The sequence below is a fragment of the Mesoplodon bidens genome (genome assembly GCF_964165515.1).
Source record: "Mesoplodon bidens genome assembly, chromosome: 7".
NCBI classification, from domain to species: Eukaryota; Metazoa; Chordata; class Mammalia; order Artiodactyla; family Ziphiidae; genus Mesoplodon; species Mesoplodon bidens.
The window spans coordinates 20,111,573-20,136,453 of record NC_138164.1 but is presented as its reverse complement, the minus strand read 5'-3'; the positions used below and the strand labels follow the sequence as shown (position 1 = coordinate 20,136,453).

The 24,881-nt window shown below is 39.7% G+C and overlaps 1 protein-coding gene across 1 annotated transcript; it reads left to right on the top strand.

The window, feature by feature from the left end:
* The first annotated feature begins 1,299 nt into the window (after positions 1-1,299).
* Positions 1,300-23,700, top strand: DLAT (dihydrolipoamide S-acetyltransferase). Its single transcript, XM_081238728.1, has 14 exons — positions 1,300-1,837; positions 2,270-2,371; positions 3,071-3,195; positions 3,341-3,494; positions 5,984-6,110; positions 7,968-8,155; positions 9,242-9,395; positions 13,709-13,776; positions 14,963-15,055; positions 15,418-15,525; positions 16,095-16,210; positions 20,438-20,600; positions 21,596-21,732; positions 22,271-23,700. Exons 1-14 carry the CDS (start codon positions 1,559-1,561, stop codon positions 22,398-22,400), a joined length of 1,944 nt encoding a protein of 647 aa, XP_081094854.1. The 5' UTR covers positions 1,300-1,558; the 3' UTR covers positions 22,401-23,700.
* Positions 23,701-24,881: the final 1,181 nt, after the last annotated feature.

Below are 24,881 nucleotides of genomic sequence, written 5' to 3'. Positions count from 1 at the left end.
TGGGGCATGCAGGATCTTAGTTCCCCAACCAGGGATTGAACCTGTGCCGCCGCCGCCTGCAGTGGAAGTGCAGAGTCTTAACCACTGGACCGCCAGGGAAGTCTCTCTACTTTTAGTATTTCAAATGTGCCTTTCCATTTAATCTGGGAATTTTGTTTCTCAGTTGTACTCCCTGCATATTATTCTGCCAGACAGCCGTGCCTGCTTAATCTTTTCCTCATTTTTGGATAGTTAACGTTTTTCCAATTCTTTTTCTGTCATGAAGATATTAAAACTTTTTTTTTAAACCTTGTTTTGGATGCCTTAAGGATACTAGAATAGGATTTGGGAGAAATGTGCAAACATTTTTCCCCTGGTTCTTTTTCCCTACTATCCTACCATCTCTAAAAACAACCTCCCGACGAATGCATCTCCTTCTCTTCAATCTCATTAATACTGAGATGTTAGACTTTTTAAAGTTTCCAATTTAAGTAGGTATGATATAGTGCCTTCTGGCTGCCTTATTTTTCCAAATGTTTAATTACCAGCAAGTTGAACATGTTTTCAAATGTTGGTTTTTCTTACTTCTTGTGTTCTTGATGTACACTGGGGATTTAGGGATATAAATATAGCATGTGCTTCCTTCTAGTTTAATGCCACTCTCAGCTGAGAAATGAGACATTTTCTAATTATAGGATAACCCTATACAGAAGGGTACCTCACAAATATAGGTAGAAGGGATTACATGGCAAATTAGAAACAGAAATCTGTTTTGTAAACTTGTAGCTTCATACAGAGAATATGCTTAATCCTGCTACAGTACTCTAGAATGTGGGAAATATATCTTCCATTCGGCTGCTCTTCGCATCATTTGGCTGGAAAACCTGTTCACCCCGGTTCCCTGTTGGGCTACAAACCTGATATTAAATCTTTGTAACCCAGTACAGCCTGCGCGGAGCGAAGCCCCAAACCTGGCGGCGGTTGGGTCCGCTGAGGCTGCGGGCGCATCCGGCAAGCACAGTGATGCCCCCTCTGGCAGTTCTCCGCCGGAGCGCCTAGACCCGCCCCTCGGCCGCAGGCTCTCCGCGCCCGGCTGGTCCTCGAGACCCTTCCCATTCTTTCCTCAAAACGGGGCCACGCCCCTCAGCCCACCTCAGACCACTCTGCCTCTATCAGCCCCGCTCTCGCCACCTTTTTAGGCCCCTCCCTTTCGGCCGTGCCCTACACAGCGCTTAGGTGAAGTCCTCCCCTGAGATGCGGCCACTACTGCGAGCCCATCACCTGCCACTCCTCTCCACGTCTAATTCTCCCAGACTCGGCCTGCAGAAGCTCCGCTGGAACGCCCCTCCCACTCGTGGCTCCACAATAGCCGCCCTGGGCCACGCTTTTGCTCGACTCCCGGGAGGAAAACCGTACGTTCTACGCGTTTCTGGTCCACGGAGGGTGTGAGGCGAATCTTTGGAGCCCGTTTTACGACAACTTGCGGCCGCGCGGTGCGGCTGACGGCAACGCCGCGCTGCTCTTGGAGAGGTCACTTCGGAGACGGCGCTGGTTTTGGGCTGTGTGGGTCAGCGGCAGTATGTGGCGCGTCTGTGCGCGACAGGCCCAGAATGCAGCCCCAAGGGCAGGACTTGGGGCTCGGTGGACGGCCTTGCGGGAGGAGCCGGGAGCTCGGTGCGTGACCCCGCAGGCTGGCTCGGCTCCGGCTCGTTGCAGCAGCAGGACCACAGGGTATGGCAGGGTCCGGGCACTCTGCGGCTGGAGCCCCAGCTCCTGGGCCACACCGCGGAATCGCGTCTTGCTCCAGCTTTGGGGATCTCCTAGGCGCCGCTGGTATAGCCTCCCCCCGCATCAGAAGGTGAGCCCAGACCTGTCCTTCGCGGAACCCCGTTGTCCTTCATGGGATCCTTCCTCAGAGGCCTCAGTCAGTGATCCTCCATCCCCCTCCAAGTATACTGCGTGTCAGTGTCCCTTCTCCATTACCCAGCTTTGCTGTAGCTCTTGAGCTTCCTTCTCCTGACCTATTCCATTGAAGAGCGCCAAGCCTGGGGCGATATGTGGAACGTCTGCTGAGTACATTCTGTGAGACCCACGCAGGCCTGCGGAGCAGAAAGCCTGTCCTGGTGGAGAGCTTCTGGTGGCAGGAACCCCCTTTATATCCCCAGTGCCCACTGTGTGTTGGGACTCAAACTCTTTGCGTTAAATTGTAGTGAATTGAGTGAAGCGTTAAACCAGAATGAAAGTTAGGTAGCTCTTTGTAAATTTCGTATTTCTCCTTTGTCTTCTCCAGGTTCCATTGCCCTCTCTTTCCCCCACAATGCAGGCAGGCACCATAGCCCGCTGGGAGAAAAAGGAAGGGGAAAAAATCAATGAGGGTGAATTAATTGCAGAGGTAAGTTGTTATAAAACATGGAAATGAGTTAGAAGGGACCGGCTTAGCTAAACTGAGCATTAACTTTCTGAGTGGGTAGTTATCCCTTTTGCTTAAGAAACTTAGATGTTTTTTACAACTTGATATTAGAGAAGATTGGTTAGCTAAGTTAGCAGCAGCTAGCCAAACTGATTTTTAGCTAAGATATTTTTAATAGTAATTCTTTCAAACCTGTGATAGAGGCTTTATTTTCTCATGACTGTTGAACTGTATGATTTTTTAAAATTGAAGTGTAGTTGATTTACAATGTTGTGTTAATTTCTGCTGTACAGCAAAATGATTCAGTTATACATATATATACATTTAAAAAAATACTCTTTCCCATTATGGTTTATCACGGGATACTGAATAAAGTTCCCTTGTTGGACCTCGTTGTTATCCATTCTGTGTAATAGTTTGCATCTGCTAACCCCGAACTCCCACTCCCCATTCCCCTCCCGCCCCACAACCACAAGTCTGTTCTCTATGTCTGTGAGTCCGTTTCCGTTCTGTAGATAAGTTCATTTGTGTCATATTTTAGATTCCATTTATAAGTGATAGCATGTGTTATTTTTCTTTTTCTTTCTGACTTACTGCACTTTGAACTGAATGATTTTAGACACAACCTAATAAACTTCATACTGGCAGCAGAAGTCTAAGCTCCTTTTTTTGTGTTTAAAGGTTGAAACTGATAAAGCTACTGTTGGATTTGAGAGCCTGGAGGAGTGTTACATGGCAAAGATACTTGTTGCTGAAGGTACCAGAGATGTTCCAATTGGAGCAATCATCTGTATCACAGTTGAAAAGTGAGTGGTACCATGGCAATCTTTGGAACTTAGGTGCTCAGGTGGAGTATTTTAACCCAGGATTGAGAAGTTAGTTAAAGGCTTCTAAGACTACTGAATCCGCTTTATAACCCCCTTATACTTACGCATTCTTTCTCTTCCTTAGGCCTGAAGATATTGAGGCCTTTAAAAATTATACACTGGACTCTTCAGCAGCACCTACCCCACAAGCAGCCCCAGCACCAACCCCTGCTGCCGCTGCTCCGTCACCTGCACCTCCCGCTCAGGCTCCTGGTAGCTCATATCCTCCTCACATGCAGGTGAGGCTCAACCTCTGGGTGTTTGCTCTAGAAAATTTATTATTCATTCATTATTTTTCATAGGTGGCTCTCACATCCTGGGAACTGGCATTAAATATGGCTAGTTTTTGTCATTTGAAAGTAAATAGAGGTTTAAACATGAAAATTGACAACTTTTATTCCTGGTGGTTATTTCCAGGTGTGTGAACTTGGCTAGTTCTTTTAACCTTTCACAGCCTCAGTGTAGCAGATAGGATAATGTTTGGTACTTCTCATTCAAGAACATTTGGTTAGATTTTGAGGATGATTTGTACTTACACTACTCCCTGTATAAATAAGAGTTTTTAGTAGGCCCCAGGTACTGTCCGTTGAATGAAAGTTCCCAATTGGTGTTTTTCCTTGACATGTGGTATTCTATTTTCTAAGAGTAAGTGAAGTAGTCCAGTAGTATTAATAAAAGACTGAACTAAAATAAAGAATAAGTGTCAAATAGACATATATAATAACATTGCAACAAAGCTGAAGGTGGTAAATATAGTCACTGTTGATTCTATTAACTAAATCAGTTTATAAGAAGCTAATTAGTTTATTAGATATTAAGATTATCCCATCTGTATTTGTGTTTCAGATACTGGAAATGGATAAAAGCCAGCTGCACTTTTTCTAAAGGATTAAGACTAGAACTTTCCTTCACTTAGTTTATTTGTAGAAATTTTTGTATAGGAATAATTTTCTTCTTTGGACATCATGTTCTATTCCATGGTCTTTTTTTTCCCCTATAAATTTATTTATTTATTTATTTTTGGCTGCATTGGGTCTTTGTTGCTGTGCACGGGCTTTCTCTAGTTGCAGTGAGGGGGGGCTACTCTTTGTTGAGGTGTGCAGGTTTCTCCTTGTGGTGGCTTCTCTTGTTGCGGGCCCTAGAGTGTGCGAGCTTCAGTAGTTGTGACACATGGACTCAGTAGTTGTGGCTCTCAGGGGTCTAGAGCACAGACTCAGTAGTTGTGGCGCATGGGCTTAGTTGCTCCGCGGCATGTGAGATCTTCCCAGACCAGGGTTCGAACCTGTGTCTCCTGCATTGGCAGGCAGATTCTTAACCACTGAGCCACCAGGGAAGTCCTCCCTGATCTTTTATTAACATTCACTCATTATAAAGTTTTGCCTGGTGGTCATTTCATGCATTTATCTCATCCTGTTCAGCAAATTCTGTCTCACTACACAAGACAGTACATTTCTCTATAATTTATGTCTTTGGCTTTTTGTGAAAGTTTTATGGTTCTGTCTTAATTATCCTTTAAGATACAGGATAGAGATTATTGGATCCACTAATTTTTAAGAAGTAGGTGAAGATGAGGGACTTCCCTAGTGGTCCAGTGGTTAAAGACTCCACGCGCCCAATGCAGGGGGCCCGGGTTTGATCCCTGGTCAGGGAACTAAAAAAAGATTCTGTATGTCGTAATGAAGATCCCGTACGCAGCTACGAAAGTCCCGAGTGCCGCAACTAAGACCTGGTATAGGTAGGTAGGTAGGTAGGTACATAGATAAGATAGATAACTCTGACCAAGAAAAACATTTTTAAAATTTTCTAATTAGAGTTCTAAGTTTTGTTTTACTCCCCCACCACCTTCCTGAGACATCATCAATTGAAATGATTTTTCTTTCAGCATAATCCTGTTGTTAATTAGATTTAAAAAACTAAAAGATAGCAAACAACACCCATAATGAGTAAGCATCCAAATTCAGTGGACATACAAGCCATATAAATAAGAAAGCAATTTTAAATTTAGATCCGCCAATCTGATGTTTAGATGTTACTGGGGTGGAAGTGACTATTGTAAGAGCAGTTCGTTCATTTGTTCATTCATTCATTCATTTTTTTTTTTGTCACACCATGTGGCATGTGGGACCTTAGTTCCCCGACCAGGGGATCGAACCCGTGCCCCCTGCATCGGGAGTGCAGAATCTTAACCACTGGACTGCCAGGGAAGTCCTGAACAGTTCTTAATATGAGTTTTTTTAATCTTGAAAAAGTATCTGGGAAGTTTGGGAGAAATTCAGTTTCCCCTGAGTGAAGAGATAGATGCCAGTACAGCGCACAGTAAAATTTTAGTGGAAAGTCTGGACTAAGGTCATTCTGTGAAAATGAAAAACTGTAGCTTAATCTAAGTGTTAAGAAAGACGAAAAGGTGTTCTGTGCTTAGATATTTATTGAGGAATTAATTTTAACTGTCTAGAAAGAACTCTTTCCCATCTGCCCATTGTTTTTATGTTTGGAGGGTGGAAAAGTATTTCGAAGGTGGGTCAGAGTATCGCTGGTACTACAAAAGCTTGAGATTTGAAAGATTCACTTGTAGGGACACTTGAGGCAGTGGGCTTTTGCTGCTGGGGAGGCATGGGAATTTGGATGGTCACAGTCACTATCATTCCATAAAACTGTTTGCTGGCCTGAGTTCCACTGTGTCCACAGCTTCCTAGTATTACACAGTAATAAAATGTGTTTGTTTCTACAGGTGCTTCTTCCTGCCCTCTCTCCCACCATGACCATGGGCACAGTTCAGAGATGGGAAAAAAAAGTGGGTGAGAAGCTAAGTGAAGGAGATTTATTGGCAGAGATAGAGACTGACAAGGCCACTATAGGTGAGATTTCTTCAGCTCTTAATGGTTGAGGCACTGAGTTTTCCAATGAGGGAAGAGGATTGCCGTCCTATCCTATAATGAGTGAGTGATAACGTGAAAAATTTTAATTCTTGGGATTCATTTCCTGAAACAGAATATTTCATAACAAAAGTGTGCATAGTTGGATTTGTCAGTACCATACTGTAGTCTCATTGAATCAAGGATATGTCAGTTTAGGGATTATTTTTAGGCCAGAGTTTGCTTATTTATTAGCCTTATCATTGTCTAAACTGGGCAAGGAGGAAAAAAGAAGAAACAGGAGAAAATAACATCAAAGGCAGGAAAATACCAAAGAATTTCAGATGACTTTGAGGGAAGACTTGAAAGCAGGGCTTAGATTGTTTTCATAGTTTGAGAATGAGTGATGGAATGTATGTATTACCTGTTCAGATATCATATCACATTTCCTTTTATTCCCTCTCTGATTTATTTTTATGCTTAGAACAAAACCCATATAGATAATCATATTTGTCATACCGTGTATAGATATTTGTAGATAAATGTATTTCCTGTCCAGTTCTCAGAGATGCTTTATGAGATTCTGGGCATCCTCTGCAGTGGTTGTTTTCAGATTTTGTTATTCAAACCCTGTGATTCCTTGATGGCACGTTGGGGCAAAGGAGAACTTAAGGAGCAGCACTCTACTGTTCCGTGCCCGCTCCCCCACTTCCACCGGGACAACTCCTTTTTATCTTTCTGCATATTGCACTTCCTCCCATAAGATTTTATTAGAAGAAAGGATTCTGTTTGTTAAAAAGAGAGAAACAAACAAAAAAAACCTGGCAAAAATAGATCTGCTTTGCATTTTAACTTGAATACCAATGTTGCTGTAGAGACTAGTATTCTAAAGACTCTGGTCACTAGAGAAGTATTACCTTGGTCAAACTCTTTAAACTCTATTGTGGCCTTGGAGTCTTTTCTTTTTATACATGTCTTGTATTGGATATTAATTCTCAACTGGGATATGGAAGGATTCATCAAAGATGTGTTTGTCAGGGAGAGGCACAACGCCACAGAAAGCCAAGATCTGGAAGGCAAAAGTTGTCCTCTCCAATGGGTTCTTTTAGTTTTACTTTTGGAACTCTTCATATTTCAGTTCCTTGTAAGAAAAGCACTAGCTGGGAATTCCCTGGCGGTTCAGTGGTTAGGACTCCATGCTTTCACTCCCGAGGGCCTGAGTTCAATCCCTGGTAGGGGAACCAAGATCCTGCAAGCCATGTGGCCAAAAAAAGAAAAGAAAAGCAGTAGCTGAATAAAGTTGTCAACACCACAGAATCTCTAGTTATGCTGTATTTCTTCATAATGAAATAGTTGATGTAATACCAAGTATGACCTCCTCAGAAAGTTCCAAAGATGCTTTTAGGGGTGTAATCCCATGTCACTATCAACTGTAGTAGGTCTTTTAATTTAACCATGTGGTTCTGATCTTTCGCAGTACAACTGATGCCATCTTGGAGTCTTGTGGGTCTGCAAGGGGCTGCCCCTGGGGATGTTTTAAAGAAAATGTTCAGAACTAACCACTGTATAATCTCTTGTAGTTTTATTTAACAGATATTTATTTAGTATTTACTTTGTGCCAGGTACTGTTTCTAAGTACTTGGAAAATATTCACTTAATTTTTGTAATATCCCTGTGAGGTAGGTACTATTGTCATTCCCATTTTGTAGGTAAAGAAGCTGAGACACAGAGAGGTTAAATAGCTTGCAAAAGGTTATATAGCTACTTTGAAGAAGAACCTTTTACTTAAAACTGTGCTTTGAGTTTGATAGGATAGTGGAGTCCTTTAAGTTCCATGATGTTTTTTTCTTTCTATTTAAGGTTTTGAAGCACAGGAAGAAGGTTACCTAGCAAAAATCCTGATCCCTGAAGGTACAAGAGATGTCCCTCTAGGAGCCCCACTCTGTATCATTGTAGAAAAAGAGGCAGATATACCAGCATTTGCTGACTATCGGCCAACAGAAGTAGCTGATTTAAAACCACCAGCACCACCACCTATCCCATCCATGGTAGGTATGCTTCTAGAATTGAGGGAACACTTAAACCTTATTCATCTCTAAATTAAGGGATTAAAGTAGATGGTATTCTAGGTTCCTTCCAGCTCTAAGATTCTATGAGTAAGGAAGGAGATAGTTAACATTTGCGGAGACCTACACAGTGTGTGGCACTGCACCATTTACATAATGGTCAATAGTTTGATTCGTATAGCTTTTTTTTTTTTCCTGGTGTTTTGAGTCCTGCCGAGAACAAAGCTGAGGTGACATGTTCTTTTTCTGCTTTGGGGGTGGGGTGGGGTGTGTGTGTGTATGTGTGTGTGTGTGTGTGTGTGTGTATGGAAGGTAATGGTTTGTCACCCATTTTCTGTAGAATTTGTAGTTTTTGTCGTTGTCCATCTTCTTGGTATTAACATATAGTAGGTCAAGCTTATATTTGTAATACATTGGAACCTTCATGTAAACGGCTTATTTTGCATAGAATTTAGTCTGTCTCTATGCACTGTATACTATATAGCTATAACATGAGCTTGTATGAATTCCAGGCATCAGTAACACTATAATGAAGCTTCTGCAGGTGTAGAATCATGTGAGTTTAGATGAGGTACACAGTTCTGTCAGAAAAAACTTGATTTCTGACTGCCATACATTTATGGGGAGCTGGCAGGTAGTTGTAGTGGTTTATTTTTTAATGTGTTTCAACATGGAACCTTCCAGAATAATTTATTATTTTGGAATTAGGTTAAGTAAAAACAAAATCCATGTAGGTGATATACGAGAATGAGAATAAAGAAGGGACAAGAGATTAAAGTGAAGAAAGGCTATAAGGATGTTATATACTGGTTACCAAAATTAAATTCCATGCCTCTCTTTGTTAATCATGGAGTTAGAGGATTTGACTTTGTTCTGTCTTTGACATAAAATAATGTTATTCTATTCATATTGCTGTATTATGTTGGTTAAGCAGGAAAAATGTGCATTTGGAAAAAAGATGAAAGTTATTTAATTAAAATAGGTTTGACTAAATAAACCATAAACTCTTAAATCTTTCAGACCAGTCTTTGCAGTGGTGAATTAACAATCTGTAACTTTTTTCACAAGGCAGCCCCTGTTTCTCCAGCTCCCCAACCTGTAGCCCCTCCACCTTCAGCCACCCGCCCAGCTACTCCTGCTGGACCAAAGGGAAGGTTGTTTGTTAGCCCTCTTGCAAAGAAGTTGGCAACAGAGAAAGGGATTGACCTTACACAAGTAAAAGGTAAGTCTGTTTCTATGGAGTGGGGTTTTACTAAAATGTAGTAGAGTTTCTTCCTCAGGACCAGAGAGTACAACTATATATAGTCGTCTTATCTGCGATAGTTGGGGGAAGGATGAGGGAGGGAAATATCTCCTTTGGTGCCACCATAGAGTAGGAAAATTTCCTGTGCTTTGTTTAGTCTGTCTAAGATCTACCTGTATAATTTAGATAGCTTTTTTTCCTTCTCTGTTAACGGAAACTGCTTAATTGTTGGTGAAAGTATGATGTGTTTGTTCATCAGAGTTGGGTTATGGTACTTGACTGTATAATAAGAAATCTGTATTAGTGCTAGGCTGATTGAATGTAGTAATACACAAAACAAAACATGAAGTTGGGGTGATTTGAAGTGACTTAAAATAATAAAATTCATACAAAACTGAACTAACGCCCCTTGAGGGCAAAGGAAAATGTCTTACCCATCTTTTCCTCCCCAGAGAGACAGTGTTGCTTAGTGATAGGAGCATGGGGTCTTGAATCAGACCATCTAGGGTTTAATCCTGGCTTTATCATTTTCTGTGTAATATGTCTTTCAATGAATTACTTTAATTTATATTTTTAAAAGATCATTTTGGCTGCTCTGTGCAAATGGATTAAATGAAAACCAAGGCACCTGTTAAGATGCTGTTGCTGGAGCTGATGATGGTGGCTTACACAAGGGTGGTGAGAGTAGAAATGAAAAGAAATGGGCAGCTTCAACATACACTTCTGCCATAGAATCAACAACTTAGTCAGGGATTGGATATGGGGACTCGACAACAGCAACTTCAAAAGAAATGTGCAGTGGACGCTGGTCTGGACAGGTTGAAAAATGAATGAAGAAGTGGAGATAACATTGTGGGCAACTTATTCAAGAACATTTGCTGTGAAGGAAGGCATAGAAATAGAAATGTAGCTTTTGGGAGCATATGGGCTCAAGAGAGAGCTTTTGAAAATGAGTGATAGTAAAACAGGTCTAGTGTAGAGTTTCTCAGCTGTGGCACTGTTGACATTTTTGACCAGGTAATTCTTTGTTGGCAGGGTGGCAGCTGGTGTCCTGTGCATTGTAGCATGTTTAGCAACATCCTTGGCTTTTACCTGCTACATGGTAGTAGCATACCCCACTTGGGACAACCAAAAATATTTTTAAACATTGCCAGATGCCCCCTTGGGGGCAAAATTGCCCAGTGGTCTAATAGAAAGGGATAAATTGATGATGTAGAAAAGGAGAAAGAGCAGAATAATTTGGCAAGGTACAAAGTGTTTGAGAATGTAAGAGGGGATGGGATTGGTTTTGGGTAGGAATTAGGACAGTTTGTCTACTTTTACAGGAGAGAAGAGAATATGGAGTAGGTTTATAGGTTTGGTGGTAGCAGATGAGGAGAGTACCTCTCTGGTTCCTGCTATTTGATCAGTAACATATAAAGGGAGGGGGTAGTTCCCAGGTGGTCTGGCAGTTAGGATTCGGCGCTTTCACTGCTGTGGCCCGGGTTCAGTCCTGGTTGGGGAACTGAGATCCCGCACGCGACCAAAAAAAATAAAAAGTATAAGGTGAGGGGATCTGCTGGAGAGTTAGTGTGGGAAGGTCTGAGATTAGAGAGATTGTGAAATAGTGTTCTCAGAGACAGGGAAAGTGAGCTTAAGGGAAACAATTTAATTTCTGGGTAGTTTTATGTGTCTATGTTAGTTTTGTGCTTCTGAATTTATAGTACAGTCATTCAGCTAGGTGTGTACTTTTTTACCCCAGCAATATTAAGCTACTCTGGTGCTGGCACTGGGAAGGCATATGTTTTAGAGTTTGACCAGGGAGTGATTATAACAATGATCCATAGAGTGTAGGCTGGGTAAGGAGGAAGTGAAGACAGGAGGCTTGACAACATGATGAGAGCAGAGGAATTAGTGGAGTGGAAGAAATTTTGCATGTGGTCTGAAATAAGTGAGCTGAGAGGATCAGTGGTTGGTGTTTTATGACACCACCTCTGACACTAAATGTAATTTTTTTTTCCACACCAGCAATCAGTTCTCTACACCACATGGGTATCCAACAATTCAATCCTATTCTGACACTAACTCTCCATAGTTAGCATCAGACTCCACAGGTTTTTTTGTTTTTGTTTTAAATTATTTATTTATGGCTGCGTTGGGTCTTCGTTGCTGCACGCAGGCTTTCTCTAGTTGTGGCGAGCGGGGATTACTCTTCGTTGCAGTGTGCGGGCTTCTCATTGCAGTGGCTTCTCTTGTTGCAGAGCACAGGCTCTAGGCACGTGGGCTTCAGTAGTTGTGGCTCGCAGGCTCTAGAGCGCAGGCTCAGTGGTTGTGGCGCACAGGCTTAGTTGCTCCGCGGCATGTGGGATCTTCCTGGACCAGGGCTCAAACCTGTGTCCCCCGCATTGGCAGGCGGATTCTTAACCACTGCACCACCAGGGAAGTTCCGAGACGCCACAGGTTTAAAGGCTCAGTCCCACAAGTCTGCCCCCACTTAAGATGCCAGTCCTGAGGATCACCCATACTTCTGATGCACTGGCTATAAACCGGGAATTCCCAAGACCCCCTCCTCGGGTTTGATAATTCACTAGAATGACTCACAGAACTCAGGAAAGCACATTATTTACTATTGCCTGTTTATTATAAAGGATACAACTCAGAACAGTCAAATAGAAGAGATGCATGAGACAAAGTATGGGGATTGGGGGTTGGTGCTGAGCTTCCGTGCCTCTCTGGGAGCACCCCACACCCCCCACCCTGGTACATTAATGTGTTCACCAACCCGGAAGCTGTCCAAATCTTGTTGTTCAAGAGTTTTATTTTTATAGGAGTCAATTACTTTTTTTATAGGCATTGTTAATTGTATCATTGGCCATTGGTTATTGAACTCAATCTCCAGTCCCACCCCTACCCCTTCCCCCCAGGGACAGATTGCTTACCAAATTTGACCAAAATGTAATCATTTGGGGAGAAACTGTTCTGAAAGCCTAAACCCTGATGTTCAGAGTTTGATTTGTCTCAGAGCTACCTATATTATAGTTTATATTTCTTTGATGCAGAGCATTTTCACATCACTGTCCCATTTTATCCTCACAGCATTCCCATGAGTAGGGGCTGGTATGATAATCTGTCCTACAGATGAGACTAAAGACCAGATGATATTAAGTGACTACAGTCATCTGTCTAGTTTATGTTTGACAACAACCCTATGTTTTTCACTCCTGGTCTAGTGTTCTTCCCTTTATACCATATTGCTTTATGATGGTCTGTTGTGCCTTCTTAGGGAGAGAGACAAAAGAATTTCAAAGATTTCAGCTAACTCCTAATAGTCAGGAAATTCTTAGAGGTGGATGAAGCTTAGTGTAAGGCAGGTGGTACTGCAGTTTCCTCATCTTGAGGGGCGGCAGTGTCCAGATCAGCCTTGATTGTAAGGGGAGGTTATGGTTTCTGTCTTTTATAAGGAAGGGAATCTAATAGGCGTACTGCCTCTGTTCTAGAGCTCCTGGTGAGGATAAACACAATCCTAGCCAACTCCGTTTTCATAATGAAGGAAAGGAGTTGGGACGAACTGCACACCACGAGAATCCTTTTAAAAGTCTGCCTTGGGGGAAGATGAATCAATTTGACCAAATATTTTCTAGAAGTGGGCCAGTGTAAAAGGTATTTTAATAACTAAATTCTGAATCTCCTTAGAATTAAGGTTCAGGATTATCTACTTAGGTGTAATGTTAAACCTAAGAGATTGTGGATGGGAGGAGGAAAGAAATTGAATGAAAGTAAAATTAAGCCTGTTGAGGGAACTTTGAAGATCTTTCTTCATGTGTAACATGGCACCTTTTTCCTTCATAATCTCTAACACAAGCCAGTATAGTGCCTTGGCTACTGTGAGAAAGCTGTGAATAATGGAGACCACATATAGAATGAATGGTTCTAAAGATGAGATCATTGCATTTGAGAGTTATTCATGCTATTTCAGGGTAAAAACAATTGACTTGCCTGATTTGTCCAAAATAATTGTTATCATATCTGTCGACTCTGTAGCAAGGGAATTCTTTATGAGCAAATGAATGTAGAACCCAAATGAGATCTATTCCAGGGTTTCAGAAAGGGTGTTTTGGAGCTAACGGAGAGGAGGGCAACAAAAGGTGGTATTTTTAGGGAAAAGTTTAAGGGGCATGATTAAGGCAGTGGCCCCTTTAGAGGGTCTTTGGTAGAGAACCTTTAGGAACTTGCACTTCAGGATCACAGTGCTGATCTCCTTGAGGAATTAGCGGTACGCTCTCATGTGTGTGGTATTTCTGTGTCTCTTCCAGGGACGGGACCAGACGGCAGAATCATCAAGAAGGACGTCGACTCCTTTGTGCCTACTAAAGCTGCTCCTGTGAGTTATATTTCGCTTCCTAGATTTTGGTTGCAGTTTGTCCCTGCAGAGTGCTTTGTCCAGCCTGTTAGACCCTTGCATACATTATTTATGAGTGAAATAGCTTAATCAGAACTGTGTTTTCTTTTGTCTAATTTCACTGGCTAGCGATATGTACATATGAATGTGCTGTTACTCATACACAAAAGCAAAGATGATATACCACATTGAAATCCACTCCAAGTTGTTTTTGGTTTTTTTTTGAGTAGTGATACTAAATTTTTCCTAACTTATCATCTTATTCAGGCCCTATTTTTTAAAGTATGCTTGCAAGTTGGTTGGCTAGCGTTTGAGTTTTATGTGGTTAATTAGTTCACAGAGGGATTAAATCCACATAGCCAACTCCGTCTGATCAGTAAAGGCGCGAAAATAATCAACTATAAGTAAGGAAAATGATTTAGATATTTAGATGTTTGCTTTAAAATAAAAGATTTGTCTTTTTTTAAAAAATAAATTTATTTATTTTTGGTTGCGTTGGGTTTTTGTTGCTGCGCGCGGCCTTTCTCTAGTTGTTGTGAGCAGGGGCTACTCTTCGTTGCGGTGCACGGGCTTCTCTTGCTGTGGAGCACGGGCTCTAGGCATGCGGGCTTCAGTAGTTGTGGCTCATGGGCTCAGTAGTTGTGGCTCGTGGGCTCTAGAACGTAGGCTCAGTAGTTGTGGCGCACAGGCTTAGTTGCTCTGCGGCATGTGGGATCTTCCTAGACCAGGGCTCGAACCCGTGTCCCCTGCATTGACAGGCGGATTCTTAACCACTGTGCCACCAGGGAAGCCCCTGTCATTGTTTTTTCTTAACACTATTCAGGAAAATACATTACTTTCTTTGAATTTATCTCTTAATCTTTTCAATTTAGGAATGCTTTGATTGCTTTTCTTTAAGAAAGTTTTGTGAAAACAAAATTATTCTGATATAAACTAGTCATAGAAAAATGACATTTAAAGCGTGATTACCCAATTCTAAGTATGAAAATTAGAAACAAAACTCTTAAACAAGCACAGTCCAAATCGGAGTCCCTTTTGCTCCCTTAGGATAGAAATAGCTGTTTTTCTATAAACCATTTAATTTTCGCTTTGCCATCTGTAAAAGAGTCACTAACAGTTGTTCACAGTTGCTTATGCTAAGACTAAGAACTTTTTTACCTCCTTCTAGACTCCAGCAGCTGCTGTGTCTCCCCCGAGTCCGGGAGTGGCACCGGTTCCTACAGGTGTCTTCACAGATATCCCAATCAGCAACATTCGCCGAGTAAGAGTATTACCATAACTTTTCGACCCAAAGCTGTTGGGGGCATCTTTACTCTGATTGTTCAGTTGCATCCACAGTTTGAAACACTAAGAAGAGACTTTTTTAAAATTGGGAACCTTAGATGATTCATTTAATAGGTGTTTGGTTTGGCCAATAGAATTCTTGGGATACACAAACACTGTATTCTGATTAAATACTCTTGGAAGGGGCTAAGTTGTGGTGCAGTCCTCCATCTTCCAGTTCTAATAATGCTTGAGGTTAGCATTACCAGGGAGCAGGGTAAAGGGGCAGACAGAGCCCTGAATGAGTTGAGGTCTCATTTCAACTCAAGATAATTGATTTTTGAATCTCTTTGATTTCAGGTTATTGCACAGCGGTTAATGCAATCTAAGCAAACCATACCTCATTATTACCTTTCTGTTGATGTAAATATGGGAGAAGTTTTGTTGGTACGGAAAGAACTTAATAAGGTAAAAGGTCTGGAAATTACACCTTCGTAAATTCTAAAAATCTTGTTTTCCCTCACTGAATATTTACATTTTTGCCCATATATTGTATTTTGTTACAAATGCCAACTGATAATGGAAAAATGGATGTCATCTTAATTTTAACTTACAGAGAGTATCCTGGAGAATTTTCATTTTCTAACCCTTGATTAAAGTTTATGATTAAAGTCGACTTTGCCGTGGATCCATTTTAGCCTAACATAGTCACTGTGATCCTATGAGACTACTTGAGTCTCCTCTGGTAGGTAGGAAACAGTATGTTTACTTTGTGTTTATCATTAAGTACCAAGCACCTACTTAGTGTTTAGTTACTTAGTAACTTAGGGGATGCAGCTAAAGCAGTGCTTAGCAGGAAACGTACAGGTGTAATGATCTACATGAAAATAGATGAAGAAAACCAACTTTTGGCTTCTTTTCATCCTTTCCACCTCAGGACGTCTGTATATCCACCCCCTCCCACCTTCTCAAGATTATATAATTTCAGTCTTTGAGAAGAGAATTTAAGAAACTACTATGGTTTCTTGTCTTTGCAGATGTTAGAAGGGAGAAGCAAAATTTCTGTCAATGACTTCATTATAAAAGCTTCAGCTTTGGCATGTTTAAAAGTTCCTGAAGCAAATTCTTCTTGGCTGGACACAGTTATAAGACAGTAAGTATAACACTTCTGGGGAAGGTATATATATATCTATATATATCTATATATATATCCATCAGCAGTGTTTTGTGAGCTGTCTCACGTATAACTAGGAGTATAGGGAGTAAGGAGAAGCAGAAGATGGAGGGGAGATGGCTTCCACAGGCAAGACAATTTGAAAACAACATAAAGCTATTTCTGAGATAATCCCACATTGAGTTAGTAAAGACCACAGATTCTTTGTATGAGTTCAGGAAAGGGAGATAAGTGTACAGATATGTATAATTAAGTTGATAATGACTCTCACAAAGCAGGATTGAAATGGTTTTGTTCACCAGTGAGTTCTGCTGAACTTTAGTGGGGGCAAAACTGAAAACAAAACCAAAAAAACAGTATTTGTTAATATTACGGTAGCATGTGACTGGCGTGGTGCTCTTGGTGTCTTTCACATGTTGTCTCATTTAATCCTTACGACCATGTTATGAGTTAGGTGGTTTTACACACATTTTCTAGATGAAGAAACTGAGGCTCAGTAAGTTGAGTTACTCCCTGAGTTAATATGTTAGTAAGTAGCAGAACTGTGATTGGAACCAGGATTCTGACTCAGCCTAGGTTTTTTCTACTATGTAGATGCTTTTTATATTATTAATTTAATTTTTTTTTACAATAATAGTATGTACATTAGAGTATGAATTCATGGCTTACGGTGACCTGCTCAACCTTTAATCTGAGGTCCACTCCCAAGAGGCAAACACAGCCTTTGAATTGTTATTTCTTTTGGTATTTACTTTCCTATTTCTAAACAACATTTTTCTGTTGCCTTTCATAAATTTTTCATTTCATTTACTTTATCAACTGACTTCCTATTAAAGAAGGTTAAGATTTAGCTTTGTTCTACCCTCTCTACAAAGACACACACACACACACACACACACACACAACCCATCATCCTACCAAATTGATTGTAGCACAAATTTTGGACAAATCAGTATTCAGTGTTAATATCTTTATGACTATGAAAAATGGTTTATGACTAAGGAAGTATAGTATACCACGAATACCAACCTGATTTTAATGATTGCCTAAGAGGGGCTAATTTTTAAATTACTCATCATGAAATCTTTCTGAAACTCCCCAAGAGAACTCTAAACGTGTTTCACAAGACTGAAAAATCGTTTACTGATTCTAATTTTTTCCTTGGTCACCCCACTCTTAGAGAACATCTGAGGGTCTTACTATTTTTTTAGAGACTATATTAGCTTTCTAGGGCTGCCATGACAAATTACCACAAAATTTGTGGCTTAACAAAAATTTATCCTCTCCTAGTTCTGAAGGTCAGAAGTGTGAAATCAAGGTGTCGGCAGGACTGTGCTCCCTCCACAGGCTCTCGGGTGGACTCTTGCTTGCTTTCTCCAGTTCTGGCGGCTCCAGGCATACCTTGGCTTGTGGCTGCACAGCTCCAACTTCACATGGCCTTCATGTGTCCATGTCTTCTCTTCTGTCTCTTACAAGGACACTTGGCATTGGATTTAGGGCCCACCCAGATAATCTAGGGTGATCTCATCTCAAGAGCCTAATTACATCTGCAAAGACCTTTTACTAAATAAGGTCACATTATTAGATTCTGGGATTAAGACATAGACATATCTTTTACAGCACGGTTATGAACATTTGAGGACAGTTCTTTGTGTTGACATATGTTTTCATTTCTCTTGGGTAGACTCCTTGGAGTGGAATTGCTGGGTCATAGGGTAAATTTTTTTTTTTTTTTTTTTTTTTTTTTTTGCGGTACGCGGGCTTCTCACTGCTGTGGCCTCTCCCGTTGCGGAGCACAAGCTCCGGACGCGCAGGCTCAGCGGCCATGGCTCACGGGCCCAGCCGCTCCGCGGCACGTGGGATCCTCCCGGACCGGGGCACGAACCTGTGTCCCCTGCATCGGCAGGTGGACTCTCAACCACTGCGCCACCAGGGAAGCCCAATAGGGTAAATTTCTGTTTAATCTTTCAGGAATATCTGAAGGAAACACTGCTTAGATGAAAGGATGGACGTTGCAGGGCAAGTTCTATGAATTATTTATTAATCCTTACCAAACGCCCTTCAATTTGTTCATACAGCTATTCAACAAATATTTATTGAACATATACTGTTTTCTGGATTTAGTGGTGAACAAGATAGGAAACACCATCCCTACTCTCTTAGGAGGAAGATTATTGAACAAATAATACTGTAATGACAGGGTAATTTAATTAAGAAAGCAGTGTTTGCTGTTTGATACCTTGGCCAGAGCCCAGCTACAGTAGTTGCTAAGTGTCACACACTGTATTATTAGAGCAGGTCCCTGTGTTTGCAAGTGACAAAAGCCTGCTGCCTCTGGCGAGCTTGGGCACACTGGGGGGTATGGTCCCCGTAATCTCCAAAGAGCTGGAGTTCTTCCTTCATGTGAAGTTTTAACTGTTTCTTTTTTTTTTTAATTGAAGTATAGTTGATTTACAATATTATATTAGTTTTAGGTGTATGGCATAGTGATTCAGTATTTTTGCAGATTATACTCCATTATAAGTTATTACAAGATAATGGCTATAATTCCCTGTGCTATACAATATATCTTTGTTGATTATCTATTTTATACATGGTAGTTTGTATCTGTTAATGCCATACCCCTAATTTGTTACTCCCCCCTTCCCTCTATCCTTTGGTAACCACTAGTTTGTTTTCTGTATCTGTGAGTTTGTTTCTGTTTTGCATGTGCATCCATTTGTATTATTTTTTACATTCCGCATGTAAGATACACAGTATTTGTCTTTTTTTGCTTTATTTCAGTAAGCATAATATTATCTAGGTCTGTCCACATGGCTGCAGATAGCAGAATTTCTTTCTTTTTTATGGCTGAGTAATGTTCATGGGTGTGTATGGGTACTTGGGTTGCTTCCATGTCTTCTTTTTTTTTTGGCCACGCACGCATGCAGGATCTTCCCCAACCAGGGATCCACCCGGAGCCCCCTGCAGTGGAAGCTCGGAGTCTTAACCACTGGACTGCTAGGGAAGTCCCTTCTTCCATGTCTTTAATTAGTATGTTCATTTTTTCCAGATATATTCCCAGGATTGGAATTGCTGGATCATATAGTAGTTCTCTTTTTAGTTTTCTAAGGAACTTCCATACTCTTTCCACAGTGGTTGCACCAATTTGTTGATACATTCTCACCAACAGTATACAAGGGTTCCCTTTTCTCCATATCCTCACCAGCATTTGTTAACTTTTTCTTTATTGCAGATCACTTTAGCAGGGGCCCTTACACAGATGACCCCTAAGGAGACTCTGATACAATTCAGGAGTTTGGGAACTTGGTTGGGGGGTGGGGGGAAGGTCATTCTTTTCTACTAACCTTTAACTGAAATTTAGCATTTCCTCCCATTATAAATATAAAGAACAAATCAAAGAGGTATTAATAGTACTTGTGCTGATGACCAAATAAAAATCAAGTTATTTTCGTATCACATTGTAGTTATTGCGGATATCTTAAAATATATTTTTTTCTTATCACTACTTCAAAAGTATAGCCATAATTAGACCTGCTGTAAGATTATTGAGTTAATACAGAAGCGCATGTATCACAATTTTGTTTTTTGAATAGTTTGATAAACTGAATTTCAATATAGTTTGTTTTGGGGAAAGTTTTTCTGGTAATTTGAGTATTTTGTTTTCTGTGTTTAAAAAATATATTCTGAGAAGGGACCCAAATGCAAATGTGCCCCATGGCCTAGAAAGGATTAGGAATCCTACTTTTATGTTTTGAGACAACACCACCACCCTACCACGTGAGTACTTCTGTTTCTCCCACCATGCAGTCCTTTCCCTTCACTCTTCTGTTTGTCTGCTCAAGCTCTGCTTGCAGACTCAGCTCCAGCCAGTCCATTTCGTTTCAAAATCTAAGGAGTTCTTTTTAATTCTCACTGGATGCTGAACCTTTTTTTCCCCACCTGTACCCATGGTGTTAGTCAAGGCAGATGAGGGGTAGTTAGCGAGTACGTGTGAAACCAGCCTACTGACACATCTCTCATTCATTTTTTAAAAGTGCAGGTCTAAGAGAGGCCACAGCAAAATTTAAAAACCAGGAAAGAGCTCTCCCTGGCTGAAAAGTAGCACAACCTGAAGTAAATACCACTATTCTTGGGTAACCTAAAGCAAACTCTTAATTAAACATTGTTGATGATTATTGAGGTTTACTTTTTCTTTTTAAATAGAAATCACGTTGTTGATATCAGTGTTGCAGTCAGTACCCCTGCAGGACTCATCACACCTATTGTATTTAATGCACACATAAAAGGACTGGAAACCATTGCTAATGATGTTGTTTCTTTAGCAACCAAAGCACGAGAGGGTAAACTACAACCACATGAGTTCCAGGTAAGGTATTAATTATTTATCTTCTGAATGTTATTATGTTATTTTAATGAATTTTGTTATTTTAAAATTTGGCATTATATTTCTATTGCATTTTCCACCTTTTGATTCTGCCTTGTGTTCTCACTGACACAAGGTCTTGAAAATAAAGAAAAATTGAGTAACCTATCAAAAGCTGAAAATAACACATTTTCAAGTAGTGTGCAAAAGCCACACAACTTTTGTTCATATTGCTATAGTTGTATGTTTTCAGTAAAGTGTATTCCATTCATTCCTTTTTTTCTTTCAGCTTTATTTATGTATAATTAGCAAATAGGAATTGTAATATTTAAGGTGTACAACTTGATGTTTTGATATATGTATACACTGTGAAGTGATCATGACAAGCCAATTATCCATCACCTCATATATTTACCATTTTCCTTTTCTTTTTTATGGTAGTGGAATCCTTTTTTAAAATTCATTTTATTGAAGTATAGTTGATTTACAGTGTTGTGTTAATTTCTACTGTACAGCAGAGTGATTCAGTTATACATGTGTATACATTCTTTTTCATATTCTTTTCCATTATGGTTTATCACAGGATATTGAATATAGTTCCCTGTGCTACACAGTAGGACCTTGTTGTTTATCCATTCTATATATAGTAGTTTGCATCTACTAATCCCAAACTCCCAATCCATCCCTCCCCCACCCTCTCTCCCCGCTTGACAACCAACCACAAGTCTGTTCTCCCTGTCTGTGAGTCTTGTTTATGTTTCGTAGAGAAGTTCATTTGTGTCATAGTTTAGATTCCGCATATAAGTGATATCATATGGTATTTGTCTTTCTCTAACTTACTTCACTTGGTATGATAATCTCTAGGTCCAATCCATGTTGCTGAGAGTCCTTAAAGTAAAATATTATCTTAAGGTCTTTTCACAAAACATTTGTCATTTTTTTCTAATTTATGTTGACAAGCAGTTACCATGATCTGTTTTTAATCTTTTTTTCTTTAGGGTGGCACTTTTACGATCTCAAATTTAGGAATGTTTGGAATTAAGAACTTCTCTGCTATTATTAACCCACCTCAAGCATGTATTTTGGCAATTGGTGCTTCAGAGGATAGACTGGTTCCAGCAGATAATGAAAAAGGGTAAGTGCCAAAATGGAGAGGGAGTTGTAAACTCACTTTCATTACAATATACCTGTTTTTGAGTCTCAGTTTTTATAATTATTGCCGTGGCATATTGGAGCTTCAGGCAACAACTCTTCTTATTTTACTGTTTGAGATGGGAGGTCTTGTTTACTCTAGGTCAGGGGTCAGCATACTTTTTTCTTAAAGAGCTAGTTAGTAAATTATTTTATGCTTTCTGGGTCATACGGTGGCTATTGCAAATACTCTGCCATTGTGGTGTAAAAGCAGGCATAGGCAATACATAAATGTATTCCAGTAAACTTGTGGGATTTGGTCTGAGGGCTGTTCTTTGCGGACCTGTATCCTCTAGATGGCTGTTCGGTCTGTTTCTTCAAACTATTAATTTGAGCTAGGGGTGTACAGCCCATGAAGAATACATGGAAAATAATGTTACCTGGTTGGGATTATAAGTTAGGTGTTGGCATTTGGGCTGGTTACTAGCTAAAATCTAGTGATTGCTTTCAGAATTCCTAATAATGTTTTTATCTTTTTCTAGATTTGATGTGGCTAGCATGATGTCTGTTACACTCAGTTGTGATCATCGGGTTGTGGATGGAGCAGTTGGAGCCCAGTGGCTTGCTGAGTTTAGAAAGTTCCTTGAAAAACCTATCACCATGTTGTTATAATTAACCCAAGAATTTCTAGACTTTCCCAGGTCACACTGGTTCATTCTTACCAAGATATAAATATGTTATTAAACGGTGGTTCTCTTTTTATTTTAAGGTTGACCAGTTACTTTTGAGTCTGTCCAGATAAGTTATTTGTAATGGGCATTACTGAATTTTTTAAAATGCCAATTACATCCAAATATTGTGCACATTTAATCAATACCAAATTTTAAGCTGTATACTCCTAGTCAAGGGGCATGTGGCTTAGCCCTTTGGTGATAAGGACTTCCACTGGGAAATGTAGAGGTAGAATTGTGGTTCCCTATTGAGACAGGCACATAAAAATAACCTTGATGAGATCTTGAGGTTTTGAAATTTAATTACCTCAAATGTTTTGTTTAGATTTGAGAAAAAGAGAAGAAGTCGGGAAAATTAGTTCTCTTGGAGAAAGGGTTTGAATTGAAGCTTGATTTTGGAACATAAACCTAATTTAAAATTTTCTGTTACATAATCTCGGTTTATCATGGATGGGAAACATGGAGAACTTTAAGGAAAATAAGTGAAATTTTAAAAGTCAACATTTTCTTAGAACTGTTCCACCAGCTGTTCTTTGTTTATTTTTCTATGAATTCAGAAATGGTTGTTTTCCCCTCTTGAGATGAAGATATAAATATGAGCCAGCTACTTGGTATAAGTGAGAATTTGTGTGGGTATCTATTTAAACAATTGAAATGTGTCATTCTGAGAGCAGAAGTCTATAATTACTTCCAAATAAAAGAACATGCTTATAGAATTTAACAGAGTGAAGTTGTGAAAGTAGAATTTTTCCTCCAAAATTAACTGGTGGTTACTTGCAAATGAACTTAATTACCAGGATTTATTACTTAAATAACTTTGAAAAACTATATCAAGTAACTATGGAATTAAGTGTGCATATGTAAACTATGTTTCCTAGTGAGATATGTGCCAAAGTCCATATATCACCAGGTTCTATCTGAAAAGAAGAGGGGAGCGATATGCTGGTGAACAGTTTGGAGTGATAACAGATGATGACCAAAATGAAGTGGTTAGTTTTACTTGGATAAAGTGAAAAATGTTAAATGTGTACCAAAAAAGCGTTCTGTGTTTTTCCACCCCAGTGTTGTCTTGTGTAAAATAAGAAAGCCCTAAAATCCTATCAGAGAGAAAAAAATTATTTAGGTTGTTTGCTACCTTATCAGCCTAAATATTTTTTTTCCATTTTGTTACGATTTGCCTTTCTTTGGGGGGTGGATGGTGGTGATATTCAGGATAATAAAAATGAATTAGAAACATCACAGTTCTAGACTTTCTATTGATTTGTTTTAATAAATATTTGGAATTGTAATATGTGGAGCTGTTCCCTGAAATTTAGGTCTTTCCATGTTGAATCTATTTCTAAATGTTCATTATTTCATGGTGCACAAGTGACACTCCATATATTCCAGAAATATTTTCCTTGCTGTATTATTACGAAAACAATTCAATACATTAATCTGATTTTTCAGTAATTAGTAATTTTAGCTTGAACTGAAGATTATGCAGAAGGAACAAACTTATGACAAGGGACAATCACCAGTATGAGCTATATCTGGTTCAAATACATGAAACTTCAAAGATAACTCATTCTTTGCTAATGTTTACGGCTCTATTGTTCCCTTGAGAGAAAAATAAAAAGTTGAATTCTAAGAAAAATTGTTCTGAGTTAAAAATTAATCTGAGCTATAATCTAAATCTGGATTCAGTCTATTTTTCTTACCAGAACTGAATGAACAAAAGTTATAAATAGTGCTTTGGTTCAAATTAGATTGTTTAAAAATTAAACTATATGATTTCAATGTGTCTGGTCTAATATTTTTTATCTGTGGGTAATTATTTTTCACATTAGATTATTTAAGACCAGGAACAGCTGTGTACATGGTAAGCTCTTAATACAGAAACATTTTGAGTTTATAGAATTGGTAAAATAAGGACTGAGTTTAGGAGCATATAATCTAACGCTTTAGGCTCAAGGAGCTCTCTTGTTGGGGGGTGGCACATAGCAAGATGGAAGTGTGGTCTGGCTCTGTTAGGTACTTTACTCCATTCCTGAGGTTTGTGAGTAAAGTTAAAATATCCCAAGGCATGGTCTACAAGAGGAGTTGACCAGTGCGAGAGATAATAGGAATGTGCTTGCTGTAAGGGATACTCATCACCCAGTAATGTATGAACTCTGGAATACATGGGAAAATAATCACTGCTGATTACTGATCTCTAACACCAAGTTTACAGAAAAATCTGGTATCTAAATCAAGGCTAATTCATGTCCATCTCAAAGTTTTCAGTTCTGAAGAAGAAAAATCTTGGTAAGCTTCAAATTTAAACTACTCCACAGTTCATTATTAGTTAATGCTCTTCCTGGACAAAGTTTTGCTTTTTGTAGGGAGCGTGAGGTGGAGATGTTAGAATATAAGTGAAAGTATTTTGGAAAATAACTAGGAT

Coding starts and splice junctions, on each gene's coding strand:
- DLAT (XM_081238728.1), top strand. CDS start 1,559: ATGTGGCGCGTCTGTGCGCGACAGGCCCAGAATGCAGCCCCAAGGGCA. Junction 3,196..3,340: donor ATCTGTATCACAGTTGAAAA/GTGAGTGGTACC, acceptor TCTCTTCCTTAG/GCCTGAAGATATTGAGGCCT. Junction 9,396..13,708: donor TGACCTTACACAAGTAAAAG/GTAAGTCTGTTT, acceptor TGTCTCTTCCAG/GGACGGGACCAGACGGCAGA.